The sequence below is a fragment of the Marmota marmota genome, unplaced genomic scaffold (genome assembly GCF_001458135.2).
Source record: "Marmota marmota marmota unplaced genomic scaffold, marMar, whole genome shotgun sequence".
Classification (NCBI taxonomy): Eukaryota; Metazoa; Chordata; class Mammalia; order Rodentia; family Sciuridae; genus Marmota; species Marmota marmota.
Genome location: NW_025999944.1, coordinates 1,938,739 through 1,954,332, shown reverse-complemented (window position 1 = coordinate 1,954,332; position 15,594 = coordinate 1,938,739). Strand labels below are relative to the sequence as shown.

At 49.5% G+C, this 15,594-nt stretch overlaps 1 protein-coding gene across 1 annotated transcript in view; it reads right to left on the bottom strand.

The window, feature by feature from the left end:
• The window catches only part of Kif13b (kinesin family member 13B), a 148,883-nt gene that overhangs the window by 3,357 nt on the left and 129,932 nt on the right, over positions 1-15,594 (bottom strand). Inside the window, 3 exon segments of the mRNA XM_015499423.2 lie at positions 2-97; positions 2,589-3,345; positions 5,850-5,912. Coding sequence (XP_015354909.2) covers positions 2-97; positions 2,589-3,345; positions 5,850-5,912 — 916 coding nt within the window.

Genomic DNA, 15,594 nt, shown 5'->3' with positions numbered 1-15,594 from the left:
CCGGCAGCCCTGCGCACGCGCCCAGGCCGCACCAGCAGCCCGTAGCCCGGGTTGCACTTGAAGTACTGCTTCCCACCAATGGAGCCGTCATTCTTTCCTGCAAGGGAAAGGAAAAGGTGGCATCATGGAGGGGCGCCCGGTCACCTCCCTTGCTGTGTACCCCAGATTGCCTCTGTGCGTGGTACCAACCGCTCAGGCCCTGCTTGGTCCAGCAGGAACCAGGGCATGGGGTGACCACTGCCCGGGCAGCGAGCAGTGGTCACCAGAGCTGGCAGCCCTCAGCCCCGTGGCCTCGGGCGACAAGCCCTGCAGAGGACGTGGGGAGGCGCAGAGCGGGCTCGGCCACTCCAGGGGCACAGGTCACTGCACTGAGTGAGCAGAGCCGACTGTGGCCAGCGGCACTGGGAAGACTCAGCCCTGAATCCACAGGGTGGGACCCACAGACGCCACGCCTCATGTGCTCAGAAGGGACAAGGGGGACAAAGGTTTCCTTGTGCGGGCCAAAAAAACACATCTAAGAGGAGGTGCAGGGCGGGGTCCCTGCAGCCGGGCGGCAGGGGTGAGAACCCTGCAGCAGGACCAGCAGCAGCCTTCCTGGCCACCGCAGCAGCCGGCTCGGCCAGCACAGCCGCCCCCATAGTCTGCTTGGGGACAACTCCTCGCTACTTCTTTCCCCAGCTCTTCCACATCCTTTCCACTCTCCAGTGCTGGAGCTGGTTTGCCTGTCTGCCCACCTGCCAGGCCCTGGGCCTCTCAGGGGGACGCCCAGGCCTGGCCTGCAACTAACATGTGCGTCCAAAGCAGAGTCCTTGCAACTCGGTCAGTGACCCCTTATCTAGCCTGTGGTCACACCTGAGCTGTCATCCCTGTCTCTCCTGAGGGCCACCCAGCCCTCTGGCTGTGGTCCCACCTGCCCCGACAGGGGGCCCTCTCGGCCTGGATGGCCACAACCTCCCTGCCCGGCTGCTCCACATCCTCTCTCCAAGCCACACTCTGTTCACACCCTCCAAAGCAGGGACACAGAATCCATGGTGTCAGTGGCCGGCCTTCGAGCCTGGCACTGCCTTGAGGTTCACATACTCGGGCCCCTTGGATACAACTGCCCTGCCTGACCAAAGGCCACCTTCCCACCTTTCTCCTCTGTTCATCCATTTGGTTTTCCTGGTTAGTATAAAATATCCTCTACACCCACCCTCCTCACCCCTTAGTACATTTTATTTTCTTCATAGCATTTATTACTATCAAATTTTTTTGTTTAATTGGTAATTTTATCCCCTCTAAATCCCCTCCTGAGTTGCAAGCCCAGCAACTCAGGAGGCTGAGGCAGGAGGATCATAAGTTCAAGGCCAGGTGACCCAAAGCAACTTAGACCCTTACTCAATATAAGAAATACAAAAGGCCGAGGTGAAAGTGCCCCAAGTTTAATCCCTGGAACAAAATAAATAAAATCTTTTTAAAAATACAAGTCCAGTTATATCAGGGGCTTTGTTCTGTTCACCAAGGTATGTTTGGAATCTAGCAACTTGAATACAGTATATGTTACTACTCGTAGATGAATTATTTGCTAATGCCCTTTTAATTCTTGTTTTGTTGTTTTTTGGGTACTGGGGATTGAACTCAGGGGTACTTGACCACTGAGCCACATCCCCAGCCCGATTTTGTATTTTAGAGACAGGGTCTCACGGAGTTGCTTAGCACCTCGCTTTTGCTGAGGCTGGCTTTGAACTGGTGATCCTCCTGCCTCAGCCTCTTGAGCTGTTGAGATTACAGGTATATGCCACCGTGCTCAGCACGTGTACACTTTAAATGGGTAGAGCTTATAATATATGAACTGCTTCCCAATAAAGCTGTTTTAAAACAATACTGAGGGCTGTAGCTCAGTGGCAGAGCACTTGCCTAGCATGTGTGAGGCACTGGGTTTGATCCTCAGCACCACATAAAAATAAACAAAGGCATCTGTCCATCTACAACTATAAAAAGTAAAAACGTTAAAAAAAAAATAATACTGAAAAAACTTTTGAAGAACAAATATACCCTCAAGTCTTGCCCCTGTTCTTCTCATTACTTCTAAGATCTGACACTCAATCACATGATCCAAGAGGCTGCAGCAGATCACAGGTCCCCTCGTCACCTCATCCAGAGCTCCCAACCTGCAGACTGAGGCCAGGGGCTTACACCCTGAGCCCAAGCTACTGTTCTATTTCAAAAGCAGGTGCTTGTGTAACTTAAAAAAAAAAAAAAAAGTGCTGGGTGCGGTGGCATGCACCCTAGTCTCTGCTACTCAGAGGCTGAGATAGAGGGTCATCTGAGGACAGCCTGGGCAACACACTGAGACCCTGTCTCAAACAAAAAAAAGCATTTAAAACCATTATTAAATTTATAGTAGCTTTCAGTGACAATCTTGGGTTTCTTACAAAGTTGAAAGTTAAACAAGAAAACTAACTCATCTACTGAAGATTCCTGGTTTTGAGAAGCCACAGCTGGGAGACTCAGCCAGGTTGTGCCCTGGGAACCCAGCACCCCGGCAGTGCCACCTCATGTGGAGCTGCCTCCCTGTCCCCACCGGCCACCCTCCAGGGACCACTTACCTGACGGAAGGTCCAGCTCCACACCAATCCATGTCCCCTCCTGGAAGTCAGCAGGCCCGACGTACCTCACGATGCCTGTCTTGTTGGTGCCCACGGCAACATACTCCCCCTCTTTGAGCCACTCGGGCACTTCACTGGTATCCTCAGAATCAGAGGCCACTTCTGGTGTCCCCAGGGCCTGCCCCCCAGTGTCACCAGACCCTACTGTGGCAAGCAGGTCCTCGTGGATCCCAGGGCCACCGCCCAGCATGCATGTGAACGACTTCAGCTCCGAGGTCCGCACCTTCTGGATTCTGAACGGGGACACAGGTGCCAACGGTGGGGGGTCAGGGAGCAACAGGGCCCTGGAGGCCTCAGGGTCCCTGCTGGGGGCAGGTGGGGGAGGCTGGGCAGCAGGCTCCTCACGTCCAGGTGGGTGGCTCTGCGCACAGGAGGGAAAGGCCAGCCCAGCCTCCAGGGCAGCCTGGCTGGGCGTTGGTGGAGAGCCAGGCGTCTGGCCAGCAGGGACAGCAACATCCAGGCCCAGGCAGAGTGCATCGGACAGGGTGGCAGTGGAGACACTGTGAGAAAAGTAGCCGCTGGAGGCCTCGCTCAGGGGGCTGGGGGGGCCGTCCTGCCCTTCCGGGACCTGGGTGACCACAGCGGCAGGCGGTGGGGAAGGCACTTTGGCTGGTTTCTCGGAGCTCTTCGCCCCAGGGGCTGCCGTCTGCGCCGCAGTCTCAGAGGCCACACCAGGCCCGAGGCTGCCTTGCTGGGCCTGCAGCAGGAGGGAAGCACACTGAGAACTGCAGGTGGCACCCGCCCAACACAAGCCAGGGAGTGGCCCCCCAGAGAACAGGCCTGGCTCTGGGCAGGACAGCCCTGGCCACAGTGCAGCCTGTGTCTAACGTGACCCTGGTCTTGCACACAACTACTCCAGGTGTGCACAGCACTGATGCTGGGGAGAGCACTGAGCAACATGGCAAAGGCCCTTGCACCCTTATGTAAACACAGATGCCCATCCCTGCCACCCAGAGGCAGGGCAGGAGGCAAAGCCCCTGGCCTCAAAGAGCAGCACACTAAAACCCTGCTGCCCCGTCACGGCCTCTGTGGCCTCCCACACTCAGTGGCAACCCGGACACTGTGGAAACAGACCCTCCCACCACCAGCCTCGCGAGGCAACGGGAGAAGCATTGAAGAGGCCAGAGAGCACTTTCCCAGCAAAGTCCAAGTGATGACCTCATCGGAGGGTCTGAAAGTGCTCAGCAGTGCGGGCACCATGCGGGCACCAGGAGGGGCTGACCCTGGCTGGGGGTCGAGGGGGAACGAGGGGGACAGAGTCGGCCTGCAGCCTGCCCTTTCTTCCAGAAGCTGTTTTCTCTGGCTGCTGTAGAAGCCAGGGCCAGTCGGGGATCAGGGACCTCTAATCCTGGAACAAAGACCAGAGGAGCCACTGGAGGACAGAGCTGCTGGTGGCTGGGCCAGCCTCTTCTCTTCACATGGCTCCCGGAGTCCCCAGCAGAGGACACACACAGAGCCAGGTCTCATGGGCAAGGACAACAGCCACCACTTGTCCAAACCCTAGTTTCCGAGCCACACGAGGCGCCTGCGTTTGCGACTGAAGCCCTGGCAGGAACGGCGGTGCTGGGGAGAAGGCGGATGGGGCGAGCTGGGTGGGGTGGGATGCTGTTCAGAAAAAGAAATACGTTTTCCAATATTTATGGAAAATTATTTATATTACAGGAATGGTCATTCCCCATTTGAAACACAGGATTTATTTGAACTGGGAAACGGCTGAGATCTATAAGTCTCTTACAGTTACTTGGCTTAACTCAGCAATTTGATAAATCACGCATTTTTCCCGTGGATTGTCATTTATATTCCTGTTTCCAGGGGCCTTCTCTCCCCACAAGGCACACTTTCAGGGGATGAAATTAACGGCACCTCCTGAGATTAACAGCCCATTTTTGTGATGGATCTCTGGGCTGCAAAATTTACTCAATCCAATAGATCAATAACTGTCACCATCATAAATACTCTAAAAGATTAGCCGATCCTTCAATCATTTTTCTTTTGCAACCTGTACATGTTTTATTTATTCTTCTGCATTTTAGTTTTAATGTAACTGACCATGTGGGGAAGAATACGCAGACGAGAGGAGGGCAGAGCCTCAACAGCCACCGAGTCTGTCCCCGCAGCTGCACCCCTGGCTGCTCAGGGCCAGCGGGGGCCTGGGGTGGTCCAGGCTGGTCCAGAGATGCTGCCGTAGTTTGCAGGTGTCACTGAGGAAGGACAGGCAGGAATGTAGCACGTTCACTCTACCCCTTGGCCCAGCTGAAGGGTCATCCAGGGCCCCGAGAAGGGAAAGGAGCTGGAGGTGAAGCGACAACAAGGGACCGGAGAGGGCAGAGGTGGCCAACTGCGCCCCAGCCCTCCGGCCCCTGGCCCGCAGCACTTCTCCACTGGACCCGGTGGGGGGGGGTGACTTGAAACCTAGCTGCCATCTCTTGACTTTACCTTGACCATTAAGAGAGGCATTTCCAGAAACTTCTGTGAAGGCCGAGCTGAAAGAGCCGCCAGAGGCTCTGTGGGAGCTGGGTGGGTGGCTGTCCTCACCACAAGGCCCTGCTCTCCCTCCACGGGCTGGGCAACCCCTGGCTCGGCAGAATGACCACTGCACTCTCAGGGAGAGGACACGCGGCACGTCCCCGGGGAGAGTCGTGACACCCACAAGCAGTGGAGCAAGAAGGCCTTAGAGCATGAGGGGTGCCGGGAGGTGTGAAGCATCTCTCGAATTACGGGGCCTTTTTTGCTGTTGTTTTAATAAATAAAATTTCCCTATGAAGATGGAGCATTTCCTAAGAGAACGGCGGCACAGTGGGAGAAAATAGCTTCTCGGCTCCTCAGATCCCAAGTGCTGTTGATCTGTGGGAGACCGTGAGAGACTGTTTTCTCCAGCTTAGCATTAGTGTCTTCACGCTGATACCCTGAATCAGAATGAAATGTAAAACTAAGAATTAAGCAAACACTGAGAAGAAGGAGACTGTTCTGTTTATAGAACCCCCTCCGCCTAGCAGTGGGCTATTGCAGCACAGACGACACCAGCAGCCACACGATTAGCAGGGTGGAAATAGAAAGGGCCACAGAGGGAGAAGCAGTGACCTGCACTGTGGTTCACTATCAAAACAGGAACGAGAGGAACAAAGGGCAGGTGTGCATCAAACAGTGCTTGTGTCGGGGCCACCCACAGCAGCTGGGGCAGCCCCAACCCGAGCCACTCACCTCCTCTGTCCTGGTCACCTGGGCATCGGCGAAGGCTGGCTGCACCAGGATCCGAGGCGCCGCCTGAGGAGACAAGCATGCTGTGAGGGGGCTGGACAAGGGGGACCACTGGAGCAAGTCTTCCCTGGACAGCGGAATGCCATCAGAGGGCCCCTGGGAGAATCTTCACAACCCTTGGGAATTTCACGCACCTGGACAGCCAGGTGCATGGTGCCAGGGCTCCAGGCCACAGAGGAAGCAACTAAGCCAGTGAGGGCCGCCAGCCAGCACACAGGCCTGAGCGCCCCAGCAGACGCAGCATGACCAAGGACTGTGCTGTGCAGACACGTGGCGTGAGACTTTGCATGGAGAAGTAACTGGGTCAGGAAAGACCCAGAAAGACTGCGGGCAGGAGCTGGAAGCTGCCCCACACTGGGGCCAGGGAGAACTCATGGACACATGCGTCAAGAAAGCAGGAGAAGAAAGCCACTCTCTGGAGCAGAGAGAGCAGGGGTGACTACAGGAGGCCTTAGGTACCTGAAACTAACCTACCTAGGTGACAAAAGGGGGTCACCCGATTCCTGAGCAAAGCAAGCAGAAGACACTGAATGTCAGGCTAATCTGGCAGTGGAATGCAAACTGACCAGAGAAGCATTTAAAGTCCAAAGAGAAGATCAGTAACAAGGGTCCCCAGCAGAGCAGGTGTGAGGCGAGAGTCTGAACTAACGGACACAAGCAACACACAAGAAAGGACGTGGTCACCATGGACACATGATCCAAGGACATACAGAACGAAGATCAAAAAATAACAAGAGCCAGAATAAGGAAAAGGAAGTCAGGAGGAAGAAATGGAAACGAACAGTCATTTTATACCTGCTGGGTTTAAAACACAGTGGGACCAAGAGGAAAGGAGGGTGGCCGGTGGGGACAGGGAGGCAGCTCCACATGAGGTGGCACTGCCGGGGTGCTGGGTTCCCAGGGCACAACCTGGCTGAGTCTCCCAGCTGTGGCTTCTCAAAACCAGGAATCTTCAGTAGATGAGTTAGTTTTCTTGTTTAACTTTCAACTTTGTAAGAAACCCAAGATTGTCACTGAAAGCTACTATAAATTTAATAATGGTTTTAAATGCTTTTTTTTGTTTGAGACAGGGTCTCAGTGTGTTGCCCAGGCTGTCCTCAGATGACCCTCTATCTCAGCCTCTGAGTAGCAGAGACTAGGGTGCATGCCACCGCACCCAGCACTTTTTTTTTTTTTTTAAGTTACACAAGCGCCTGCTTTTGAAATAGAACAGTAGCTTGGGCTCAGGGTGTAAGCCCCTGGCCTCAGTCTGCAGGTTGGGAGCTCTGGATGAGGTGACGAGGGGACCTGTGATCTGCTGCAGCCTCTTGGATCATGTGACTGAGTGTCTCTGGAAGAAACCAGGCTCCACCATTCCTGTCTTAGCTGCTCACCAGCCTCTGGCTCCTCCCAGGTCCCCCAAGGTGCTCCAAGGTGCTGGACGGAGCCAGCTCTGCATGCTAAGCCCTGAAGAGGGACCGTCCTGGCAGGGTGGGTGCAGACAGGCCAATGACTGCAGGTCCCGCTCCCCTGCAGAGTGCACCTGTCAGCTTCCCTGTTCTTCCCTAAGCCATCCAGGTGCTCTGGCTCCTGTGTGTCCTGGGGCCCTGAGGCACCCACAGGGTCGATGCCCGCCTTCCCTCTGCCTAAACTGAAACTTGCCTGAAGGGAGAAGAGCCTTCCTGGACCAAGACGGTCCACTCAGCAGGTGTTAACCCGCGTCCACAGCCACGACACAGCCACACGTGGCAAAGGGCGCCCCTCCTGCCACGGGCAGACGTGGGTGAGCAGGGCTACTGGGAACTGATTCTGCTAAAGGGTTTGAGGGAGGGCACAGAAGAGAGGACCCAGGAGACCACAGACATATAGCTCAGAGGGTGGAAGGACACGATAAGCACACACACTCCACCCAGCAGACACTGGGGCGCTACCACGGCGGGGAAAGGCAGGAGAGGGGCTCAGAGGCGTGTTTCAGAAAGGTGGAGGGGCAGGGTACCTGGCGGCAGGGCCACTACAGCTGCTTCCATTCCCTAACCATTCCGGGGTCTGGCTGGTGACCCCACCCGTCTCTCACACTCTGTTCCTCTCCCTCCTGCCCTGCCACCTGCCCACGTGGACTCCCTGACGAACCAGAAAGCGTCCCGCACACACCTTGCCCTCCAGCCACAGTCCTAGAGTGGGGGCTGCTGGCTCTGTTTTTAGTTTTTTCCCCACAAGTATCTAAGGTCCCCTGCAAACTGGAAGGTAAATATTTAGTATATACTTCTTAGTAAAGGCAAAATAAAGTTTCTTATGCTCGAACTCTAAAATACTTAGAATCTTCAGTTAGATCTGACTTAAAATAGATAAAAGACTGTGGTTGATCATTTCCACCCAGGTGAAGCTTAGACCTTAAAGCATAAAAATATAGAAACCCTACTAAAGGTGAAATGGTGACAACCTAGGATGGAACTTTTCCTAAAATGACACTCCTTCCCCTTTAAAACAGAGCTTTGAAACACAGTTTACACTCTTCCTTATGCCTCAGGGTGACCATACAATCCAGGAGATAACTTAATCTCTGTTGAAATGAATTCAAGGACCAGACTGGATGTGACACTGGTTCTGACACTCGACACAGGTCTCCAGGGCTTGAATGCACAGGGCCTTGCACAGTGCCACCAGCAGCAAGGAGCCCAGCCAGGCCCGCACTGTCCAGCCTTGGCGGGGCGTGTGCACGCAGGCAGCAGGGATGCAATCAACCTCTGTGTGGAAATGTCGAAAGCAGAAGGGATCCAAAGGACGGAACCATAACTGGATGTGTCCTGAACACCTGCAGGGGTGGGGGGCGCAGACTGCCAGCCTGAGCAGCATGACAGGCAGCGAGCAGAAGAGGCCCGGTTTGTGAGACGTTCTGTGGACTCACAGCTCAACCCTGGAAAAGCTCCTCCTTCCTTCAGGTCTTGGGGAGGAAAGGCCTACCCAGAATGACCAGCACTGGACAGAGGGCAGGAGGCCTGTGCGCTCTCAGGTGAATCTCTAGGGCAGCAGAGAGCCACCACAGGCCACGAAATGAAAGGGCAGTAAGACTGTGCTTCAGAGGTCAGCCCTGAGGAAGGAGATACTGGACACAGAGATCCATGAAGAGGCAGGTTCCCAGTGGCCCCACGGAGGGCTACTCAGACCTGAAGTTGGACAGTAAGAGGAAAAGGAAACAGAAATGGAAGTTCAGAGACAGAAGGCGACTAACACTCAAAACAACTGGTTGTGTTGGCAATTTGTTCAAGACAACACCCGGGGCGAGGGTGAGGGAGGAGAAGGCGGTATCTGCACACGTGCGGCTGGCAGTACTGGACCTTCCATGTTTGGCGATGGCCTCTGATGTGTCCAGCAACCTCTTTAAGGGCACCAGATAAGTCTGCAGAGTATGGAATCTTAACCATGCCATTTCCCCTTCACACATAAGAGCTCAAATGCTTGTTGTTTGCATTTTAATGCTCTTTACGCCTCTGTGCAGGCATCGCCTCTATTTCAGGAGCTCAAACATTTCAGATCATAAGTTCATTAATCCTTATGACACATCTGGTAACTATTAATAAAAATGACTGCAAAGTATTCTGCAGCTATAAATATCATGGAGAAGTCCCATGAGGGAAGCGAATATATTATCAACACTCCACACAACACAGTCGGCTCACAAAGCATTGCCTGCCGGAGCGACACACTCAGAGATGGGACAGGAAGAGTCCTCCAGTGCCACCAAACCAACAGGCACACAGGGTACTGCTGGGGCTGCAGACAGCAGGCCCCACAGCAGAGACACTGCAGACAGTCACTTCCCGGGTCAGACCTCACGGTCTTTAAGCTCTTATTTCCACATCCCACACCAATACAGGCGTGTGGCTCCGAGTTTCATGATTTGGAATAAAGGCTGTTTTGGACCCCTCTGCCTAGAAAATTAACGTCCTGGCATGACACAGACCACGTCCCCATGGCTGCACCCTGCCCTGCTCACCACCCTCCCCACTCCCAACTTTGCAATGCACTGCTTTTCCGACCGAGTCCACCTGGTGAACATCTCTTCACCTGCAAGTCTCAGCTCAGGCATGACCCAGCCTTCCTGAAGGCAGGGAGAAGTGTGTGACAGCACTGGCAGAATGTTCTACGTGTGTCTGTGTGTCTGCACCTGCTGCTCTCAGGGAGCCTCTCAGCCCTGACCTCTGATGGGCAGGAAGTAGGTCTGAAGTCTCCATCCAAATACAAGGCCCTAGCTGGATGCTTCTTGAATGAAGAAACAAGCATCTGCGTGATTACTTAACAAGTGACACAAAGAAGACGGAACTGCAGAGAGCATGTGGGAGAAACAGATCTTCTGAAATTTGGACACAAGGTTAGGCAAAGGAGGGAAAAGTTGAAGGGAAAAAAATAATCACTTTAAAACTTTCCCAACACCGAATTTTCTGATGCATATTTTTTCTTGTTTGAAAATAAACCTTTCCAAATAATCACCCTGTACACTGAATTTGATCAGTTGTTAAATGTCATTTTTAATGATACCTAAATTAATATAATCCTCTGTCTTTTTTGAAAAACACTAACCAGTGATTTAAATCCAATTATAGGAAATTCTTTCTATGATAAGAGATGTAATAGTTCGTTTTTTGCTACAAATAATCAAGAACTAACCTATTATTTTCCTACTGCTAAAGTGAGAAAAAGAGACAAAATAAAAGCACGCAGTGCATATAACAAAACACTTTATGATCTTCAAAAATGTCCTGATAAAAGTAACACACAGTGGATAAAAATCTAACATACATAATTACCCAAAGACCAAGACTTGGCAATAATCAATCGAAAGACACTTTTTAAAGGTTATGCTCCTTTTCTTTTTTTTTTTTTTTTTTTTTTTTTTTTTTGCTCCTTTTCAAAAGGAGCTGGGTGGTCCTGTGGAAGAAGGGAAAAGGTGGGCAGGTGGCTGGCTGGTGGAGCTTCCTGCCTGGCCCAGAGCCTGCTGGAGCCATGCCTGGGGACGGACCTTCAGTGTCTGGTACCCGCCACTGCTTCCAGGAGCCAGGCTGACCCAGGTAGTGTCAGCCATGATGACACCACCACTTCTGTCCCTCCGGCAGCTGTGTTTCTCATTTTAAATGGGGAACCCAGCATTCTGATAGGTCAGCTTCTCATTGGTGAAAACCCAATCACTCTGGGGGATGTGCATCTGGAAGGTGGAGATCCCCATGAATTCTCTAGGCAACATTACCCGGCAGGCAGACTGGTGGCCACCGCTGGGTCTCTTTGGAGACACCATTACACTGCCTGCCCCTTGCCAATTTCAATCAAGCACATCACAGTACAGATATGCCAGGCACAGGAAGGTGGCTTCAGATTCCTGACCACAACTGTAATCACTCTGAGGCTTTTACACACTTTCACATAGATTCCATTTCATCCTCTTTGAACTCAACTTCCACCCCACAGCCAGAGGGAGCTTTCCACAGACAGATGTGACCTTGTCGCTCTCCGCTTCCCAGCTGTCCGTGAGCAGGCTCAGAAAGGAATGAGTGCGACAAGGAAAAGTGAACAGGTCACACTGGCAGATTTTCACGGAGGGGCTGGTTCCTCCTTCAAATACTTAACTCATTTACTCTAGAATAATCACTTGGTCATTTTTAATTAAACAGCTGAGTTTTCCTTTGGTGTGGGGGTGGGTACTGGTGATTGAGCCTAAAGGCTACATCCCCGAGCCCTTTTTATTTATTTATTTATTTATTTTTTAAAAGAGAGCGAGAGAGATAGAGCAGTAGAGAGAGAGAGAATTTTTAATATTTATTTTTTAGTTTTTGGCAGACACAACATCTTTGTTTGTATGTGGTACTGAGGATCGAACCCCGGCCGCACGCATGCCAGGCAAGCGCCGCTACCGATTGAGCCACATCCCCAGCCCCCTTTTTATTTTATTTTGACACAGAGTCTCAAGTTGCCCAGGCTGGCCTTAAACTTGTGATCCTCCTGGCCTCACAAGTTGCTGGCATTATAGGTATGAGCCACAGCCCCTGGCTGAAATCTCTCAAGATCACATTTGTGCTTTAAATCTTGCTTTCTGAAATATAAATCTCAGTTCTGTCACTCACCAGGCTCTGTAACCTGATGAAGGTACTTAACCTATCTGAGTCTCAAGTGTCCTCAACAAGGGTGCCATCTTGATATGGTAGCCACTGGCAGCACATAGTAACTGACTTAAAACACAGCCAATGTGACTGAAGAAGTAAGTTTATTATTTTGTTTAATTTTAATAAAATGCAAATTTAAAAACTGAAGTGCTTTTAAGTAGCTTTGGAATAGCTTGGGCATGTGGATCTATCCACTTTTTCAATTGTAAATCTTATGAACTCTAATTGCAGATTAAGTATGTCCAAAGAAAATACAGCATCTGAATAGGAATGTGCCAGAAATGCAGAATACAAACCTAACTTACAGGCCTTTGTATCTCAATAGTTTTTTTTTAATTGACTATAGGTTGATATAATACTTCCTGATTAAAAAATCATATTGAAATTAATTTAACCTTTTTTCTTTTTAGGGTCTTAAATGAGTCTACTAGGAATTTTTAAATTACACATGGGGCCCATGTTATCTCTCTACTGGACAGTGTTGGCCAAACTGCACTGATACTAAGACTGTGTCTGAAATGCTTGGCACAGTTCTAGACACACAGTATATGCTGGGTACATTTGCGAAGCATTGTTATTACATAATTACTGAAATTTTATGTGCTATCTTTCAAGGTAGTTCTTCTTCCTTTTTAGATTTAAATTTATTTTTAACTGCTAAATAATAAAAAAATTGTACTTATTTGTGGGGTATCTGGATATTTTGACACATGTATACATTTGTATACTGTGATTCAAGTTTAAACATGTCTTTCTTCCCAAACATTTACCATCTTTATGATGAAAACATTCAAACTCCTTTCTTCTGACTTTTTAAAATACGGAGTTACATCTATTTTGAAAGAGGGTGTAACATTAACTTCACCCAAAATGATGGTTATTAGTGTTTCCAGCGTCCATGAAGAATGAAGGGTGTTCCTGAATCACAGAATATTTATTAATCTAAAAGCCTTAAAAACAAGGACTAAATTCAGCCTGATTCCTGCTTGCTAATGTTCCCTGTAAGTTAAGAAATGGCTTTTACATCTTGAATGGTTGAAACTTAAAAGAAAAATCGTAACATGTAAGAATTATGTGAAATTCAAATTTCAGATTATAGTTTTTTTGGAATGCAACCAGACTTACTTGTTTAACTTTTTTTTTTTTTAAAGGTCTGCTGCACAAGGCCTGTGTCCACTTCCCTTTGTTAGCTCCAGGACAAGAGGATGTAGCATGCTCTGTCCAAGTACCTACACTGGTGGTGTTCAATCACAGGGAGGAAAGCCCATCTGTATTATTTTTAAATTGACCTGAATGATTAAGGAAAGCAAAGGCTGGAAAACAAGGTGTCGCTGTGCTTTCCTGTTTCAGCTAGATGGTGGGCCTAGGTGACAGTGCAACGTGCTTCCTGCGTGCAGGGGAAGAGGGCGAGTGCGCCCGTGGCCCACTTCCTCATGGAAGCATCTCATGGTAACAGGTGGAAAACCACAGGACATCCTCTCCAGCAGCCCCAGGGATCGGCAGGCTGCTGCCCTCTGCTCAAGGCCTTCCCCACATGCCACAGGAGGCTGTCCTGACCAGAGAGACACACAAAACAAAGACAGGCCACAATAAGGCCAGCTTTTGACGGTAGAAATTAAATCTGACCATTAACTCTTTAATCCCCCAGATTAATCAACAACACCACTTAGAGCCCTGAACTTTGAAGCACATAAACAGCTTCCTGTGAACAGAGACTCCCAGATACGTGAAAAAAGCTATCATGCCAAATTAATTCAATCTAACTAATTAGAGAGCAGGAAGTTCTTTCAATTATTTTATGTGCTGTCTGAGAAACACACTTGAATATGAGTGCAGATTTCATTAATTGCAGTTCATTATTTTCTAGATTCGTTACTAAACTTGCATCAGAAGGTCAAAGACAGCAATTTTGTCAGCTGCCACCTCTTTCCGTGCAATATCTTTGCATTTCTGGAACTCAGACAGAAATTGATTACAACCAGAACCAATCTCCATAAAAACAAGAATTCTAAGTCTTTATGAATATGCTCAAGCCAAAAGATTCTGTAGGTTATGAGAATCTTTGTTTTTAAAGGAAGGAACTGTTAACTTCAGCTTACAAGAAAAGATCCACGACCTTTTCAAATCAATCAGATAAAATACAAGTCCAGGAACACAACAGCATCTTGACCCGAGAACCTGCTCATTTTAAAGAAATGTGAACAGACCTTCACCTTTCACTGGATTCCCGAGCTCACATGTCTGTGTACCTCACGTGAAGAAGGGAACTGAACGTGTCGGCCTGAAAATGTCAAGGACACTCTGATTAAAAGTACCTCTGTGATAATAACCACTCTCTATCACACAACCTGTGCTTCTCTTCCACCTCATCTACCAGTGGGAATGCTAGGAGTGACTGGTGCATATGAGACCGCCTCCATCCTGAGTCCTTACCCGGGTTTTATATTCTCAAAAATGTTTAGTATTTAAAAAAACAGGAGTGGCAGAATTCCACAGATATGTTTTAGAAAGCACTTTGCTGTCTATAAATCACTGCTGTTGTTAATTTCATGACTCTCATCCCTCTAGTGTGGCTGAATCGCCCTTCGGAGGCTCTATGCCTCCTGGGGTTGAAGAGCCCTGAATGCTTACATGGTCGGCTTCTGTCACTGCATGGATAAGCTATAAACAACTCCTTTAATCCTTCCGCACTGCTGATGACATCCTCTCACATGATTCCAACTGGTCACTGTATTTCAGCATGATACATACAGAACCACACACAGGACTCTAAGTGTCATTGATAACACCAAAGAGAACCCCAGCGGGTATGGATGTTTAAGGGAGACGACATGGGCATCTTCACTGCCAGAACTGTCTCAGAGAAGGAGATTTAGGTCTCCAAACTAAATTGGGATAGAAACATTAAAAGGAAGTGTTATGGTTTCCGCCTCTAATATCCCCTGAGAAGCTCATGTGTTAGACAACAAAATGTTCGGAAGTAAAACAATTAGTTTATGAAAAGTGGTCATCTCAGCAGTGGATTAATCCATCCGATGGTTGGATCATTTGAATGACGTACTGGATGGTAACTACAGGTAGGTGGGGCATGGCATGGCTGGAGGATGCAGTCACTGGGAGCGTGCCCTGGGGGACTATATCTTGTCCCTGGCTTCTTTCTCTCTCACCTTTCCTTCATCTCAGGCTCAGAGCAATGAAGTCAGCCAGCCATGGGCTGAGACTCTGAAACCATGAGCCCAAAATAAACTTTTCCTCCTCCAAGTTGTTCCTGTCAGTATTCTGGTCACAGCAACAAAAAGCTGTAACACAGGACGTCTTCTTAATTTTTTTCATCATAGGTGGGAAATGGAAAGAGAAATGGTTTTTAAAATGATGCACATGTTAATGAACATAATCTGTTTGGTTACCATGTACCGTCTCTGTGTATTCCCAAATCGTTTGGAGATTTTAGTTTTTTGTGCCATTTCACATTATAAAACTTAAGTAATATTACTATTTATTTACTATCTCTAAGTCTTATTGATATTAATAATGATATTTATATGCTTCTGTACTAT